The sequence below is a fragment of the Symphalangus syndactylus genome, chromosome 7 (assembly GCF_028878055.3).
Source record: "Symphalangus syndactylus isolate Jambi chromosome 7, NHGRI_mSymSyn1-v2.1_pri, whole genome shotgun sequence".
Classification (NCBI taxonomy): Eukaryota; Metazoa; Chordata; class Mammalia; order Primates; family Hylobatidae; genus Symphalangus; species Symphalangus syndactylus.
This window is the reverse complement of record NC_072429.2, coordinates 133,429,810-133,448,923: the sequence shown is the minus strand read 5'-3', so window position 1 is coordinate 133,448,923 and position 19,114 is coordinate 133,429,810. Positions and strand designations below refer to the sequence as shown.

The window sequence follows — 19,114 nt, the reverse complement described above, 5'->3', positions numbered from 1 at the left end:
TGTCTCAGCATCCCAGGGTCAGAGCAAGGAGGGCTGGGGCTTGGATTGATGCTGGGCCGTGGATTTGCCAGGCGGGTTTGAGAGAAAGAGAAGTGGCTGAGGACGTGGAGGGCCTTGCCAATAAAAGTTATAAGTTTTGGGCTCTGGAGTGTGCTCTTTGGAGAGGGGAGCATAGTTAGGGGTAGGTTGAGAGAAAATGGGAGGGGATGCAAACTGAAGATCCTCCAGAAATCGAAGAATAATGACAGTGAAAGTAAGAGAGGGCCAGAGGGCCGATAGTCATCAGAGTGAGATGCTTGGATTTAGCCCCATGGGTGGTGCTGAATAATCATATGGGTGACTGAATGAAACTCCACAGATTGTGAAATGGTAGGGAAGGTTCTTGGCCTTAAAGTCAATGGATATTACAGTATTTAAGTGAAGAGGGCCAGGTGCCAAATTGTCTGATGGATCTGGCACTGTGGGTAGCAGGGACAGGATGGGGAAATGCCCCCACTCCACCGTGGAGGTGGCACTGCTGCCCTGCCCGGGCCTGGCATCCTCCTTACCTGGGGCTCAAGAGCGTGAGCAGCCTCCACCTGAGAGGACTTAGCAGAGAGTGTGGTCAAAGAAAGAGAGGGAAGGAGCACGCTCTCTGGCAAAGTGAATATTGGGGATTTTGTTGGCCAGAAGGTCTGAGATTGCAGGGTGCTGTGGAAGCATTGGCATAGAGGAGAGACCATGTGGACCACAGAGAAGACATGGCAGAGAAGGATGGGAGGCCAGAGTTTGCCACTAGGAATGACCTGCTGGAATGTCACAGTTCTGTGAGCTGTCTACTGCTGGTAGCTCACAGTTCCAGACAGCTGTGGTGTTGGGGATGTTGGTGAGAGGGCTCATTCCCCTGGCCCAGCTCAGGGTGGCAGCCCGGTGGTGCCAGCATCAGCCTGGCTCAGGCCAGTAGACTACAGACCTGGCACCAGCACTACCCTTAGTCTCCTGAGGCTGGAGTTTGCTTCTGAAGGCACTATCTGTTCAAAGAGACTTTTGTCCAGGCTGCAGTTTAGTTGCTGCTTCTGATATTATTGTAGAAAGATATTCTTTTGTGTGACTCTCCAGTTTTTTTTTTTTTAAAAAAACCTAGAGTTGTACATTCTCTTAATTAAAGCATCTAAACACTTCCTGGAACATGTGCAAAATTTAATGAGTTCAATAAATAATGAGGTTTCAGGATGTGACCAGCTTTTAAATTTGTTCTTTACTGAGAAATTCGCATGGGAATTTATGCTAATGACTTAGCTTCTGACGTGAAGGAAACTGAGAATCTGGCTCCTGGTCTTAGTGTTTTGGGACAAAGGAGATTAAGAAAAGCAGACACTCCCTTTCCATTGTTCTCGTTTTCTAAATTATTTGTTACTTACAAGTGAAAAAATGATAGAATGATTTAAGCCACTTACCCACTGGCCAAGGGAATTATGTTACTTATCTTAGTTCTCTCTGGCATTTAAACTGTTGGGCACATATTAGGCTGTCTGCAAAAGCTTATTCAACAAATAAAAAAAGTACATTAAGTTTTAAAATCTCTGCCTTGAAAAACATACACTGTTGCTATTGTGTTCCAATACTAAGGTAAGCTTGAATTGAATATAAGTGCTGGAGACAAAATAATACTTACTAGATTTGAAGCATTTGAACAGGAGGAGGAACTGTTGCATTTTTCTGTATTATGAACACATTTTTTTTTAACCTCTGTCTGTGCTTTCAGGTGGTTTGAAGTGTCCTGTTTGCAGCTTTGTATATGGCACCAAATGGGAGTTCAATAGGCACTTGAAGAACAAACATGGCTTGAAGGTGGTGGAAATTGATGGAGACCCCAAGTGGGAGGTAATTTTTTTAAGTATGGTATTAATCTTGACATTTCTAAACACAGATGACAAACCAGGCAAGCCCAAATACTGGGCATGGACAGTTATTCCTCAGAACATTAGATTTTCTGTTTGGGGAACTTCTGAAACTTTTTCAAATGATGTCTCACATCTGAGGGGTATAACTGGGTTAAGATCTGGGCCAAGCCTGTGAATTCTTGTTCTGGGTTGAATGTAGACTCTCTTGTGAAAGTTTGTGTTGACTTCCTTGACACTTTTACTTATGTTATTCACAAATCCAGAGTTTTAGGTGTTGCATCTGGAAGAATGGAAGGCAAGGATTCTACTGTATTGCCATCCTCTCTGAGAGAATTGGAAAAGGCTGCATTTCCTGAATCTAGGCCCTGCTCTCTTTCAGTGGAGAGCTCATGCTCCTAGCTGCTTTTTTTTTTTTTTTTTTTTTCCCATAGGAGTTGGAACCAGTCACCTGCTGAAAACACACCTTTTTTATAAGAGCCAGTAACCATCTCTCTTTTCAGATACTAGGTATCACCACCACGGACTAATTGTAGTTACCTAAGGCAGGGTTTCTCAGACTCAGCGCTGTCAACATTTTGGTCTGGACAATCCTTTGTTGTGGAGGGCTGTCCTGTGCCCTACAGGCTGTTTAGCTGCATTTCTGGCCTCTTCCCACTAAGTTACTAGTAGCATCATCCCCCCAACCCCATCCCCTGTTGAGATAACCAAAAATGTCTCCAGACATTACCAGTGTTCAGCGTTTCCTGGGGGTAAAAATCACCCTCACTTTATCTAAGGACTTTACAGAGCATCCAGTGGTTAGGAGAAGGCTTTTTAAACAGAATCCACAACATATGAAAAAAATAATACATTATGACATTGTGGGGATTATTCTGGAATGCAAGGCACGAGTGGTCTCATGGAAAGGCAACATGTTAACATCCATTATAATATGAAACAGTCATCTTCATAGATGCAGAAAAGGCATTTGACAAAATTCAGTGTTCACTGATGAAAAAGAGTAAATAGAATTTGATGGATACATCCTTAAGATGAAAAAAAAATGTGTGTCACCCAAACACAAGCAGCTTACTTCACTGGGAAACACTAGGGTGTTTCCACTGAAGTCAGAAGCAGACAAGAGTGCCTGGTGGCTCTGCTGTTCTTTAACAGCATGTGGAGGCATCAGTCAGTGTGGCTAGACCAGACAAAGCAGATGGAGACCTAGAACTGGAAGGAAAGAAATAAAAGTATCTCTCTATGCATATAATAGGATGATATTTTCAGAAAATCCAAAAGAATGAATGAAAAGCTAATACAAACAAAAAGCAGCAGATTAAAAGATCAACATACAATTAGTTGTAGATACATGTACACCTACACATATGAATGTGTATACACACGTGTAAATATAAGAATATGTATATGCTAATATATGCACACATATATATATATAATCAGTTACAATGGAAACAAAACCCCCATTTGATACAGGAAATAAAACCAAGATAAATCTAGGCATAAATCTTATAAAAAATGCCCAAAATGTAAATATGGGAAACTATAAAACACTTCTGAAAGAGACATAAACCTAGAGTTGAGCAAATTAATGGGAATACTCAATATCATAAAGATGTTAATTCCCCTGAAGGTAGTTTATACAATAATTTATCAATGTAATATGATCTATTACATATTACATGTAATCTAAATACCATTAGATTTTTTTCTGGAGCTAATCAAGTTGATTTCTAAAGTTCATTTGGAAGAGTAAGTACAATTAGCTAGGAAACCCTTGGGAATAACAACCATAAGAGGAGAATCCTACCAGATATTAAAACATATTATGAAATCTCTCTAAGACAGTGTGCATGAATAGATGGTCTAATGGAATCGAACAGAAAATTTAGAATAGACCCAATGACATATGGAAATTTAGCATATGATAAAGATGGTGTCTCATCTTGGTAGGAGAAAGGTGGGCTTTTTGATAAGTGACATAGGATAACTAAATAGCTATCTGAAAAAAGATAAAATTGAATCTGTTTATTATAACATAAAGTTATATGAGACAAATTTCAAAAGGATCAGATATTTAAATGTAGAAACAGTAATATTTTACAAGTACTAGAAGAAAACATACGTGAATTCATCTATAAACTGAGAGTGTGGAGAACTTTTGTAACTATAATTCAAAATCCAGACTCAATAAGGAAAAAGGTGTCTTAAAAATTAACTGCATAGAAAAACTTTAAAAGTCTTATGGAAAAGAGCTTATAAATAAGTAAAAAGATAAATGATTAAAATATTTTTTGTCATGTAGAAAAAAATAATATCTTTATAAAAGGCCTATAAAAATAGTGATGAGAAAGATCAACCCTTTAGAAAAATGGACAAGAGATAAGAAAGGTTCAGGGAAAAGGAAATGTAAATAACCTTGAATATCTGAAAACATGATCAGCCTCACATGTAAGGAAAGAAATTTTTATTAAAATTAGCCCGGGGTGGAATTTCTCACCTACTAGCTTGACAGAGATCCGAAAGTTTGACATTATCTCTGCTGGAAAAGCTGTGGGGAAATCTGCTCTCATACGTTGTTGGTGGGAATGTAAAATGGCCCAGCCTTATGAAGAGAATAGCAATATGTAACAAAATTACATATGCATTTATTTATCCATTAACTCAATAATCCCACTTTATCCATTAACTCAATAATGGTGTTAGGAAACCATCCCAAAGTTTCACTGGGACACTGTGTCCATACTGACATAAATAAATGATTGAATAAATGTGGGAGAAGGAACTATGCATTTCCTCCAAAAAATAATGATTAATAAATGTAGAAGGAATGAGGGAAATAGAAAATTACTATTAGAATACCACAGGAACAATCGTAGCAGGTGAGATCCATTAGTGAGTGCTAAAGTTAGTAGGCAAAAGTTTAAGGAGAAATGAGATATTCACATAAACTCTGAATATCTCCTTCCAAATATTTATTAATTACAAAAGGCAAAAATGGGAACTTTACGGTGGAGGCACCACCTTCACCAAGCAATAGAGGTTGGCATCATCAGTAATGAAGCATGCTGACATCATGTGTCACCTGATACCATGTGATCAGATGAGAAGACACTTCATCTCATGGTATTCTTAACTAAAATCTTCAACCTCAGCCTAATTATCAGAAACCATCGGACAAATCCAAATGATGGGTGTGGTCAAATACCTCATCTGTACTCCTCAAAAATGTCAAGGTCATGAAAGATACAGAAAGTCTGAGGAACTTTCACAGCCAGGAGGAGACAACGGAGTCATGATGGCTAAATGTGCTGTGGGATGCAAGTTTGGATCCTGAAACAGAGAAAGGACATTAATGAGAAAACTGGAGGAATCTGGAGAAAGCCTATTGTTTAATTAGTAATAGTATCCCAATGTTAATTTCTTGTTTTGATCATTGCGCCATGATTACAAAAGATGTTAAGATTAGGGGAGGCTGAGTAAAGGGTCTCCAGGAACTCTCTGTTGCAGCCCTTTACGTCTTTGGAACTCTTGTGTAAGTCTAAAATTATTTCAAAGCAAAGTAGTTACAAAAAATAAGAAATGGGGTCATTATATGTAGGGAAAGGAGGCAGAGAGCAAGATGGAAGGGATGGGGAGATGCTAAATTTCTCAAAATACCCTTCTGTGTAGACTTGACTCTAATTATATAAAATATTGTAAAAGTATTTTATATAATAATAAAAACAAAATTAAACTTAGGAAGCAAGTCTTAAACATTGTGAGTAAAATGAAATAAATGATTCTAACTGTATATCAAATTGGTGACATAACTACATGGAGAGGAACAATTTCAAGAGACTTCAAAACAGTTATTTGATTGGGATGTAACCTAAGGGCAAAACAAACTGCAAAAGCTGAAGTTTTCAAGTATTCTACTGTTGGTAGTAAGGATGATATTGTGATTCTGAGGCTGTTACTAGTGTTTAATAGTGACAGTGAAACACATACAATATGTTTAATTCTGTAAGTTTATAATGATATTTGGAAAAAACAACTCAGTCACCTTTGTAGAATGTTAGAGAATCAACTCTTTATTTTGAAAATTGGTAAATTAAGACCAAGAATCAAGCAATTGTTCTACCTTTATTTTTTAATTTTTTTTTTTGAGAGATAGGGTCTAGCTACCCAGGCTGGCATGCCATGGAGCCTCCCTTCACAGCTCACTGCAACCTCGAACTCCTGGGCTCAAGCAATTCTCTTACCTCAGGAGACAGTAGATACTCCTATCTACCATCTTCCAAGTAGATAGGATTATAGGCAAGCACTATGCCTGGATAATTTTTTGAAAATTTTTTGAAATAGAGACAGGATTTCTCTTTGTTGCCTAGGCTGGTCTCAAACTCCTGGCCTCAAGCAATCTTCCCACCCTGGCTTCCCAAAGTGTTGGGAATACAAGAGTGAGCCACCATACCCAGCCCTATTCTACCTTTAAAAACAAAACAAAACACAACAAAACAAAACCCTATGTAAACATAACCAAACATTTGATGAGGGGAAGTTTTTTCTTTTGAAATATTTCAACTAACACATGAAAAATTAGAATATTACCATGTTGCAACCTTCTAATGATGTCATGGGTTTAGCAATGATCATCAGTTACTGCTGACATTACATAAAAGAGACCACTGTCCAAAGCGTGTCTCCTGAAGGAACTACCCAATATAACCCATGAAGCATTCTTGGCAAAAAGGGAACCTGAATCTAATTAAGCTTTTGTATTTATATCCAGTGACCAATTTACAGAAAACACCATGGATGGAGGAACATTGGTCAATTCCATGGTGATGCAATCGGCGAAACTTAGATTGCTGACAGCTTTGTAAGGCAAACACCCTGCTGTCTTCAACAAATAAACTACAAGGGGAGAAAAGCCAGAAATGGAGGAAGAGCATATGGGTTTTAAGTCTTATGAGACATATTAATCAGTTCTAATGTGTGAACCTCACTTAGATTTGATTTGAACAAACCTAAAAAATGAGGTAATTGGGGAAATTTAAACATTGTCTAGACCATTGATGATGTTAAGGATTTATTGTAAAGTTTTTGAGTGTCACAGGAGCATTGTAGTTCTTTTTTGAATGAGTTTTATTTTTTAGAGACACAGTATGAAATATTTATAGGACAAATAATGATTTCAGGATTTGCTTCAGAATAATCCTGGGGCAGGGCATGGAGTACATGGGAACATAGTCCAAGAAAGTCTGGCCATGATTCAACCTACAGAATGGGAGAAAATTTTTGCAATCTATGCATCTGACAAAGGGCTAATATCCAGAATCTACAAGGAACTTAAACAAATTTACAAGAAAAAAAAAACCCCATCAAAAAGTGGGCAAAGGATATGAACAGATACTTCTCAAAAGAAGTCATTTATTCAGCCAACAAACATATGAAAAAAAGCTCATCATCACTGACCATCAGAGAAATGCAAATCAAAACCACAATGAGATACCATCTCACGCCAGTTACAATGATTATCATTAAAAAGTCAGGAAACAACAGATGGTGGAGAGGATGTGGAGAAATAGGAATGTTTTTACACTGTTGGTGGGAGTGTAAATTAGTTTACCCATTGTGGAAGACAGTGTGGTGATTCCTCAAGGATCTAGAACCAGAAATACCATTTGACCCAGCAATCCCATTACGGGGCATATACCTAGAGGATTATAAATCATTCTACTATAAAGACACATGCACACACCTATGTTTATTGCAGCACTATTCACAATAGCAAAGACTTGGAACCAATCCAAATGCCCATCAATGATAGACTGGATAAAGGAAATGCGGTACACATATACCATGGAATACTATGCAGCCATAAAATGAGTTCATGTCCTTTGCAGGCACATGGATGAAGCTGAAAACCATCATTCTCAGCAAACTAACACAGGAACAGAAAACCAAACACCACGTGTTCTCACTCATAAATAGGAGTTGAACAATGAGAACACATGGACACAGGGAGGGGAATGTCACACACCAGGGCCTGTTGGGGGTGGAGGGCCAGGGGAGGGATAGCATTAGGAGAAATACCTAATGTAGATGATGAGTTGATGGGTACAGCAAACTACCATGGCACGTGTATACTTATGTAACAAACCTGCATATTCTGCACATGTACCCCAGAACTTAAAGTATAATTAAAAAAGGAAAGACTTGCCGTGATTGATAATTGCTGAGATTGGTTAATGGACACGTGGAGGTTTATTAGACCCATCTCTCTGCTTCTGTGTGTTTAAAATTTTTTTATAAACATTCTTTTAAAAAGTAAGAGTTTTAGAGTCTGACAGACTTAACTTTGAATCCTCTGTCACCTATAAACTGCTTGCCCTTGAGCCATTGTTTAACCCTCATGGCTCAGTGTTCTTCTCTGTACAGTAGGCTGATAATCCCTGAGAGCTCAGAAGCACTGAGAGAAACCATGTGTAAAATGCTGAGGCCTGAATGAGCCCCTGGAGGCCCTCAAAAAATGGCAGCTGCTATGATTATTGCGGATGTTGATGATGATCACTTTTACATCTTCATCTATGCAAAAACAATTAGTCACCTAGTGTTTCAAGTATTAGTACGTACTGGAAGAATTTACTCTTCATTAACAAAATAGACACTCGAGTGTCAATTACTGATGTAAAACTCAATCCATCTTGTCAGTCGGTGCTTTTATAAAAGCATGCAGTAAGACCTCGCTTCCAGCTGATGCTAGCACCTTATGCAGAGCCGTGAACCCAACAGAAATAGTTGACATAAAGCTGGGTAGTTGACTCCATACTCATCTCCATGAGATGGTGAACAGCCAGGAAGCTGCCATGCAGTGGTCACCGGTGGAGTAACAAGCCACCTCTTCCAGCAATGTGTGTGGCACCTGGCTCCCAGGAATGCCTTGCAACGAGCACCAGCCTTCCTGACAGCAACTATGACATGCTTTCCCCAGAATGAGGAGGAACCTTTCAGGTTGCTTCCTGTCCTTTCACGGGCTCAGGCATTGCCTGGATCTACTGTCGGCTAATCTGTTGCCTCATGGTACTGAGAACAAAATGTTCTTCTTTTTGTTCATTTATGCATTCATTGAATATTTTGGGGTGTCTACTATATGTCAGGATGGAAACACCTAAATGGACTTGGCCAGTTGGCTGTGAAGGAATATTATATGCTATTCTGAACCTCTATGTCATTTACTGATGTGTGCTTATAGAGCATAACTTGACACCTGTAGATTTTGTCTGAAGTCCTTCTTTTTGTTCTTCTTGATTGGTGACATTCATGCATCCAGCCTTATAGTTTTGCCTGCACTCTCTGTCCCTTCCAGAAAGAGATAATTATTAACATCTGGTTCTGTAAAAATTCTGTTCCACCTCTTCTCTCTTTGAGGCACGAGGTACCTGTGAATGCCACTTTAACTCCTCCTACCCTCACAAGTCCTGATTTTGTGCAAATATATTTCTTGTAGTCAGTTTTATTTCTTACACCTTCATGTTTGAATAAGAATGGCACAGCCAAGCGTGGTGGCTCACACCTGTAATCCCAGCACTTTGGGAGGCTCAGGAGATCGAGACCATCCTGGCCAACATGGTGATACCCCGTCTCTACTAAAAATACAAAAATTAGCTGGGTGTGGTGGTGCGTGCCTGTAATCCCAGCTACTCAGGAGGCTGAGGCAGGAGAATCGCTTGAACCTGGGGGGCAGAGATTGCAGTGAGCCGAGATCGCACCACTGTGCTCCAGCCTGGATGACAGAGCCTGTGCTCTCCACGTGCTGTGTAATCACTGGTCCTCTCCCTTCCACCATCAGCTGCCCTATGGCTGTGCCCCTTTCTCTGTGTAATCACCCACCCTACCTCTTCCACCGTCAGCTGCCCCGTGGCTGTGCCCCTTCCTCTGTTGGCCACATGGCACCCAGTCCCCAGGGTAAGGCACAGATTAGAGGTAGTGTTGGTAGCAGTGGGAGGAAAACAGAGGAGCCGTTAGAATCTGAGTGTATGTGAGAATATCTGAGCTGGTCAAATCTCCGGTTGTGAACAGCATACATACTCTGTTTCCCACCACAAAAATGTACAGCAGGGGCTTTTTACCAAAGCTGGTTTTTAAAGGTCTTGGTCCTCACAAAGAGAAGTTTTCTCTTTGGGAAGTGTGTTTATGGAAGCAACTGGTTTCTCAGGGGTGCCAGGTAAACGAGATGTTGCAATGTATTGCTTGTTTGTGTGCATCTGTTCTATCTTAATATGTTATCTTGGAAGTTATGGGCAACAGTCAATCTTTTAAGAGATGACTTAGGTATTATGTTTTTATTTAGACAGCAACAGAAGCTCCTGAGGAGCCCTCCACCCAGTATCTCCACATCACAGAGGCCGAAGAAGATGTTCAAGGGACACAGGCAGCGGTGGCCGCGCTCCAGGACCTGAGATACACCTCTGAGAGTGGTGAGGACGCCTGCTCTTCCTTTGCCATCTCAGAACTGTCTTTCCTAGACGTGCTGAATGAATGCGTTTGCAGATGAATGATGTCCATCAGGTGATCTACTTCTGAATCCCTGACCCAGCGTTCAAAGCAGCCCCGTTGCCAGCCCCCAGAGATCTCTGCCTCCAGAAATGCTCTAGAACAGAGCCAAAGCAGAGGGAAGGCCTTTAAACAGGGCCACAAGAGTCCCCCACATCTTATCACATTTAATTCTCTGAACCGCCTTGTGAGGGGAGGAGATCTGACTATTCTCACTTCACATATGCGGAAGGTTGCTTTTCATTGTTAATGGTTGATAGTTGTTAGTGGTTGACTGAGGTCACCCACTTTAGGGTGCTGGAGCTCATCCTGGAATCTGGGTCTCCTAACTTCTTGTCATGGCATCGTCCCATTCTATGCTTCCTCAGGGACATCTCCTCCAGGGCCTACAGGGGCCAGGAAGGCAGTGGCAGGAGGTGGTGTGGGCTCAGTGCGTGGTAGAGAGTGGCAGAGACTCTGGCTTGCGGGGGGTCACTTTGCAGACCTGCAAGACCAGGATCGCTCATTCTCCAAGTCCTTCCCAAAAGGCGCAGTCAGGATTTTTACATCAAATGTCGTGCTTTTCAAATGTTAGATCAGTTCTAAAAAAACAAGCCGCTGTACCAGCCTAGTGGCAGTTGGGGCATTATGCTTAGAAAACAGTTTTTCTTGATGCTCTTTTTAAAAGATGAACAGAACACAAGTTAATGTTTCATACCACAGCCCTGTACATATCTGGAGGGCAGTGGTCAAGCAGGTTGGGTTAAAAGGGAAGCATTAGGTGAAATGAAATGGTGATAGGAAATAGGAATTAGGAAGACACCATTTTTACCCAGTTCTTAAAACCCCAAACTCCAGATTGTAAGAAAGCTGCACAGAAAACTCCTGTGGGCCAGTTGGTTTAGGGAAGATTAATTGACAGGGCTGTGTTCACTGCCTGCTGAGCTGCAGGGAATTCGGGAGGCAGCGCCTCCACTTCTGCAGACGGGAGAGTCAAGGCCCAGGCTGTTAAACGTGGCTGTCAGCACTGAGGTTCTGTCAGAACTTGAGTTTTCTTCAGGGCTTGAGTTTCCTTCCATGATGTCCAGAAACATCAGTGATTGTTCAGGACCTACAAGATGCAGCCTGTCTGTCTTCATCCCCTATGAGCACACACACACTTGCGCGTGCACGCACACACACACACACACACACCCCACACACACACTCACTCTCAGACTCACTCACTCTCTCACTCCTTCTAAGGCCCTCTGATGTCTCTTCCTATCTCTTAATTTTGCAGCTGAAAAGGCCAGGCTCAGCTTCTCTGGCTCCTGCCTGGCCTTGTCACTGTCTCTTGCCACCCCATCTCTGGGCTGTGCTGCCCTCGGCCAGATCTGCAGCTCTCAGAAGGGACACACACTCCAGTGTTCCCTGGGGTATGGCCTGGTTTCTTCTCCCTCACAGCCTTTTTCTGCCAAACTCATCCTCATCTGCAGTACTCAGACTGCAGGTCACCTCCTGAGAACCCCCTCTCTTTTCTGCACTGTTTCCTAATTGCACTCCTGACATGGGACCTGCCAGGTGCTGTAAGGATTTGCTTACAGTCTGGCTTAGGAGCCTGTGAGCCCTGGGAGGAGTCGGGGTTGAGGGGGAAGGGGTAGGGCTTTGTCTTTATTCTTATCAGGAGCAATAGTCCTAGGGCTTGATAAATAGGTCATTGAGGGAGTCCGTGGATGCGGAATTAGAACCTCGCCTCAGTAAGTTGCACAGGTAAATGTTTTCGTCCTTGCATATTCAGAGTGGTTGGCTGCAAGGTACATTTGCACCATTTCCTTTAAGGGGCATGTGTTTGGGGGGTGCCGGGCGATGCATTGTAAATATAAGCCGGCCACTGCCTCAGCCACCGGCATGTCCTACCTTCTGCATGAGACACGTTGAGTTCCCCTTCTCTGATCTCTTATTGATTGACTCACATTGGAACATGGCCCACAAAAAGCTGCCCATGAGGATGAAAATGTTGGCAGATAATATTATGCTAAGGTGGAGATCAAGCAGTCATTTCTTTTTTAGTAAATTAATGATCAGGGTCAGGGTGTGCACACTCAGGATGGTTGCAGATGGCCTGGCAGATGGTGGGAGCAGGCGGGGATACTAAATAGCTGCCCTGATGATACAGAATCCCGTCTTTAGAGATGGTTAAAATAGAACCCCCAGCTTCAATTGGTCTGGAGTTCTGAAGCCCACTGGTTGAATAATTGAGACATCCTTGGATGTTTTGCCTATAACTTGTGAAATTTCTTGGCACACACTTTCATTGAGTCTGCAGCTGAACAGGCTGGCTGGCACTTCTCAGGAGTTCAGCTTCGAGGGCAGCCATGTGTCCGCATGTTAGGACTCAGAGCACGTGGGTTCGAGTTCTGGCTTTGTGGTGTAACTGACTCAGTGGCCCAAATGAGGATTCTACAAAATGCAAATAACGTCTCAATGTCCCATCCTCACAGGGTTGCTTGGAGTTTTGAGATGTTCTTATAGAAAATGCTTTGTAAGCTATAAAGCACTGTACAGATTATTCCTGTTGTAAAAATGAGCGATTACGGAGAGCCCTTGCATCCTCTGGAGAAGGCGTCACCCGAGAGAACAGACAGGCTGGTTTTGCATTCCATGTCCTTCAGCACCAGTGGCCTGAATGGTGTCCTCTTTGCTTCTTCCTCTTAAGGCGACCGACTGGACCCCACGGCCGTGAACATCCTGCAGCAGATCATTGAGCTGGGCGCCGAGACCCACGACGCCACTGCCCTTGCCTCGGTGGTTGCCATGGCACCCGGGACGGTGACTGTGGTTAAGCAGGTAGGGACCCTCCTTCTGTAAGTATTCATCTCTGTGTGTCTCACAGTCAGGTTCTCTCCTCCTCCCTGTGTTTCTAAGTCTTTAACTTACCTGAGGTAGAACTTGGAATGAAATTGGCCTAGTCTCATACCTTTTCTTATTCTACCTCTGATCTCATGGGAGTGCTTCTTCAATAACTCTATATGTGGGAGGTGTTTGGGGGAGAGGTACAGTATATTAAAACAAAAAATTGTGGAAACTCTCCATTCATTTTCTTTCAAAGAATCCCAGAGTGAAAATGAGCATGATGTGGACCATTGAGACACATCTCTGATGAAAACAGCTCTCAGTGCCTAAGGCCCCATCAGTAAATTGAGCTAGTAGGATGCATGGGGGTAGCTGGAGAAGCCAGGAGGATATCCCAGTGGACTGGCCTTCCTAAATAGTAACCACCCAATCAGATCAACACAGGCTACTCCTCTGGTAGGAAGAGATGATCAGTTTGGGAATAAAGGTTACTCCACTTACTTAATCCTTTATCTGCTTGGCTCATTTCCTTTTCTGTCCTCAGTGGAGACTTTACCATCTGTTAAAATGCAATGTGTTTGATAATTAGGTCATCCTTTTTATCTGTTTATACCTATGTCTCTGTCTGCTACCTCCTGTTTCATTTTACAAAAGATTTCAGCTGGCTTACACAAATACTTTAAAAACAGAAAACCAAAATAGTAAATGCATCAAAACCAGGGAAATATATAATCTGAAATCAAAGTTCAAGTTCACAGAGAAAGTAGAAATGCAAACCATGGAGTTTCTGACATTTAGCCACTCCTATATTGATTCGTTTGGTATTTATTGAGTGCCTCCTGTTGTCAGGCAGAGTTCCAGTTGCTGGGATCTAGGAGAGAACTGGTGTCTGCCATCATGGTGGTTACTTTCCAGTGGGGAAAAGAATAAAGCTCGAATAAACCAGTACGACATAAAGGATGTCAGATGGTGAACAAGTGCCAGAAAAAAGTAAAGCAAGGGAAGCGGGAGAGGAGTGGGGTCCAGGAGTGTGGGTTGGGGTGATTTTGTAAAGGGTTGTTGGGGAAGATCTGTGACATGTGAGGAGAGACCTGGAAGAGGTGTGTGTTACTAGAGCTGTCTGAAATTGACTAAATTTGTTACTGAATTGTATAACAGAAAACAAAAAGGAGACATTAAACAGTTGACTCAGGAAGGGGATTAGCTTTTCTTGGCACTAACAAATAAGATATTTCTTAATGAGGCACTCACATAGGGACACCTGAGTGATGTATCCCTGGTGACCTGATGAGCCAGGAGGGGACATCCCAGTGCTGTCTCCACAACTGTCCCCTGAGTGTGCCCAGGGCACAATGCAAAGCATGAAATTCAGGCCAAGTAATTCTCTGGGGGAATTAGTAAGTACATTCGGGTTCAACTCTTGGGTTTCTTGACCTACGGACAAGACTTAGCATATCCAGATGAATGTTTGGATCACATGTCCTAAAATCCCTCCGCTACGGTGCGGTTTCTCTCAGGAGTCGAGCTGGAGAGTAGGCAAGGGGATGCTTCAGTCTGTAGCAACCTGGTATCTGCATTGGCTGAGAAAAGATTCATACACTTCCAGGCTAAGTACCTTTTTAGCTTTTCTTGATGTTTACTAGATTGCAATCTTCAGATTGTCTTATAAATATCTTCTGAAACTCCTCATTTGCATCTTGACATGTGGAGTCCCCAGCTGGACCTGGTACTTTAGGAAGGGTCTCTCTGGGATGGTATCAGGAGGACTTTGAATGTCTCATATACGTGAAATCCTTTTGAGAGTGCAGGAAGGTGCTTCTGATTGTGACTTGTGTCTTGTTTCTAAGAACTAGATTGATTTGCTGCTGCTGGGAGACATGATTTATTGAGCCTCGCAGGCAATGCAGTGATACACGAGGTCACCGGGTTTGGGTTACAGCTTAGATATGCTTCGAGGCATTAGACTGACAGCACAACAAGGGATGAGGCAGATAAGCATCCAGAACGACCAGTGTTGACAAGCTAAATGTGTTTGCAGGAGGAGAAAACAGTGCCGCACTTCCGAGGATCTTCTTTCTTATTGCAAACGCAGCAAAGAGTGGTGCTGTTGAACACAGTTGTGGGGAACTACATTTGGAAATGTTCCCCAAGAAGGTGTATGTCCTGGCCATTATCTTGTCTGCCTGGCCCCGCACCTCGCTCACGGCGGCTGTTGAGAAACGGCAGAGAGGAGAGTGGGTGGACAGACTGATGGGCGGGTAGACGCTAAGCGCCACTCCTATAGCAAAGGAAATGAAGTGTTTCAGGCTCTCCCAGGTGAAAGGATGCCCTCTGAATTCCATTGTCCTATAGTTTAAATTGAAATATAGCAGTATTTATTAGAAAAATTGGTTTCAACCTTTTTCTTTTAATTAAACTCTGGTTTAGGATTTTTCAGTCAAGAAATTGTATCTGATTAATAACTGTGCTGAAGCACTGAAATATGAACTCTGGTGCACCAGTTGGAAAGAGGAAAGCTTTTCCTCCCGTGGGAGGCACCTTGATGTCGGGGCTTTCTCTTGCTCGAACCCAAGACATCACACATAGTAGTTGCTCAATAAATGTTATGAAGTAGAATTGATTATGTTGTAGGTTTTGACTCTTTAATTGTATCCTGTAAATCAGTATTGCTGGAGAGAAAAAAGCAAGAATTCCTCATCATAAAGTATGTGATGTATATTGCAGAACAATGTTTCAAATTACTATGGGATAGCATCTTTTGAGATCTTTTTATATCTATTTTATATACATCTTCCACAAGAGCAAAAACAAAACAAATTCTACATTGTACATAAGTTGCTTCTGGATGGTTAAACATTTCAAAATTTATTTCTCATATAAACACATAGATATATACTCTTTATAATTTTTCACGATTTACTAATGTTAATTAAAAAGAATCTTATTTATCAAAATTCATCAATAATCACTGAAAGGGATTAATCCCAAGTCTTTTGGGGTTTTCAGCTTCTGGGATGAAAGTAATGGCAGGCCTGGTGCGGGGCTGGCAGTGTTGGAGAGAAGAGAGCTGGGAAAAAACTGTTTGCTTCTTGGTCTTTAAAGAGACAAGGAAAAGATTTTGCCCATAATTGAGACCATTTAAATTCTCTGTTGGATGCGGAAATCTGTCCTCAATGACTTCTCGTCACTTTCTCTCTTTTCTTGAGTGTCGGCATTAAAAATAGATTCATGGGGCCCGAGCATCTCCAAACGCTCAGAAAGAATCATGCTTGCGTGCCCCACTCCAGCCCGGCAGAAGGGCCCAGATGAGGACTTGAGTGCAGCTAAATGTGTGTTTGTTAAACCTGACAGTTTTCATTAAATAAGGTGATTCCTTTTGTTAGTGTTGTTAAATCTTGCATTAAGGTTTTATGAGGAGAAAATTTGTATTCGATAGATAGAACTGCCTAAGAAGGTAGATGGAAGACAGCTAGCCGCACAGGAAATGCTATCGTGAGCATCTCTGAGTCAAAATTAGTTATTTAAAGGAAAAGAAAAACCGAAGAAAATAACAGCAACAGCCATCACCAGTGGCTGATGGCTTAAATCACTCGTGGATGTTCTTATGGATTAGATTTTATTTTAGACTCAAAGTAGCATTGTATTTATGGTTGACAGGCACTCATTTAGCAGGCATTTACTGAGCAACCACTGTGTGTTCAGTCTCTGGTTGTGTTAATTTCCTATTGCCACTGCCACAAATTACCACAAATTTATGGTTTAAAACAACACAAACTTATACTGTCTTACAATCCTGGAGGTCAGAAGTCTGCAGTGGTTCCTGTGCTAAAATCAAGGTGTCGAGAGAGCTACAGTGTTTCTGGGAAAGATTTCTTTCTTGCCTTTTTTGGCATCTAGAGGCCACCCACACTCCTTGACCCGAGGCTCCCTTCCTCCATCCCCAGAGCCAGCAACAGCAGGCTAAGGTCTCACATCCACTCACTCTGACCTCTGTTTCCAGGGGCAAATTGCCAGCCTTCCTACTCCCTTTTTTAAGGGCCCTTCGGATGACATTGGACCCACCCAGATAATCCAGGACTGTCCACCTGGGATGGCTTCTCCATCACCAGCTCCTTAATGTGATCACATCTGCACATTCTTCTTTACTATGTAAGGCAACATATTCAGAGGCCTCAAAGATGAGGACGTGGACATCTTTGGTTGAGGGGCGTGGGCATTACCGTGCCCACCACACTGGGCTACAGAATTAAGATAGTTCCTGCTCTCAAGAGGCAAATAGTCTAACAAGGGACATGACTTATTTTTTCATACAGCAAATACTCCTTGAGCTGCTTTTACCAGCCAGTCACTGTTCTCAGCACTAGGGATATTTCAGTGAACAAATCAGATGGATGATATGGTTGAGAAGCTTATGTTTTAACTGGGGTAGATAGCCAATCCGTATACATGTAATAAGTAAATTATAATAGTACGTTAGAGGCAAAAAGTGCAATGGAAAAAAGAACAGGCACAACTGGTCAAGAGGTATGGGAAATGCAGCCTTAAACAGGCAGTTCCAATCGAGAGTGATGAATGCTTCAGGGAGGTGGCCCAGGGACCCAGGAGTGCTGTGGGGAGCACCAGGGACCCATGAACCTGAGTCTGTGGTGGGTGCAGGTGCTGAGCAGGGAGGCCTTGTGAGTGTAGGGTGGGAGCAGGGCTCCAGGCAGGGGTGGGTACAGGAGCTGGTGGCTGGTGCCAGCTGGGTGACTGGAGGCAGAGGTAGGGGTGGTGGAAGAGGCCCTGCATAGAGTAATGACTTGCCTGGTTGTAACATGGGCCAGGGATTCCAAGTCTCGGAAGTATCTCAGCCTGGTCTTTCACTTCCGCCTAGTTGTAGTCCAAACAGTTTGTGGCCTTATGGCATGTCCTAGGGCATAATGTCCTTTGGCCATGGGCTTCCTGACCTATGCTACCCTCTTGAAGTCATGTTGGCATTTTTAACAAATGACAATGTCTTGGTTCTTGCAAATAGTGAACCTGCACTGAGCATTCCTGCCCTTTGATATTTAGCAGAACAATCGGTGCCTGTCTAAGACTGTCACTGACATTTGTCTTGGCCTCTGGTTCCTGGGTCCACCAAGCCAGCTACTGCACCATGTCCTTTCTTTTTTCCCTGGGGGTGTTTTAAGTAATAAGTACACCTTATGATGACACAGCATCTTCTTTTTAAGAAGGTCAGGATGATTGAACAGTTCGCCTTTACGATAATCTTCGGTCTTTCTGAGTTTTGTGTTTTTAAATTTTGTATTGTTTTTACTGCTGAGGGTTTGCCCTAAACAGCAGACTAGGGGTGCTGGGGCATTGTGGGGTGTCAGCCTCTGAGGGTGGTGGAGAGATTTGGGCTCTCAGTGAAGTGGTGTGAGTCATTTGTTCATTGTACAAGTTGCTTTTCAGTCAATGTGCATGTATGAATGGCCAGGACACTCCCCTGTGTACAAGAGCTTACCTGATGCAGTCTCATCCAAGTGAGGCTGTCCAGCAGCATGCACTTTACCAAGCCCGCTTCTCTGTGACTCGGCCACCATTCCTGTTTTACTGAGACCTGATAAGAAATACATTGTGTTTGTCAGAGTTTCTCAGAGAAACAGAATTCATAGAGGTGTGTGTGTGTTTGTGTGCCTGTGTGTGTGTGTGTGTGTGTGTGTGTGTAAAAGAAGGAATTGGCTGATTTGACTGTGGGGGTTGACAAATCCCAATGTCTGCTGTCAGCAAGCTGGGGTCCCAGGAGAGCCAATGGTGTGACTCCAGTTTGAAGGCTGGCAGGCTTGGGATGCAGGAAGGGCCAGTGTTTCAGCTAGAGATCAAAGGCAGGAAAAACCAGTGTCCCAGCTTGAAGGCTG

General features: G+C 42.5%; 1 protein-coding gene across 5 annotated transcripts in view; it reads left to right on the top strand.

Annotated features, from left to right (window-relative positions):
• The window catches only part of ZFAT (zinc finger and AT-hook domain containing), a 235,543-nt gene that overhangs the window by 192,588 nt on the left and 23,841 nt on the right, over window positions 1-19,114 (top strand). For 4 of the 5 annotated variants that reach the window (XM_055287329.2, XM_055287331.2, XM_063643562.1 and 1 more), the window contains 3 exons: window positions 1,745-1,863; window positions 10,216-10,342; window positions 13,096-13,226. In XM_055287329.2, coding sequence (XP_055143304.1) covers window positions 1,745-1,863; window positions 10,216-10,342; window positions 13,096-13,226 — 377 coding nt within the window. The remainder of the gene's footprint in view (window positions 1-1,744; window positions 1,864-10,215; window positions 10,343-13,095; window positions 13,227-19,114) is intronic. The other variant, XM_055287330.2, reaches the window with a different exon arrangement.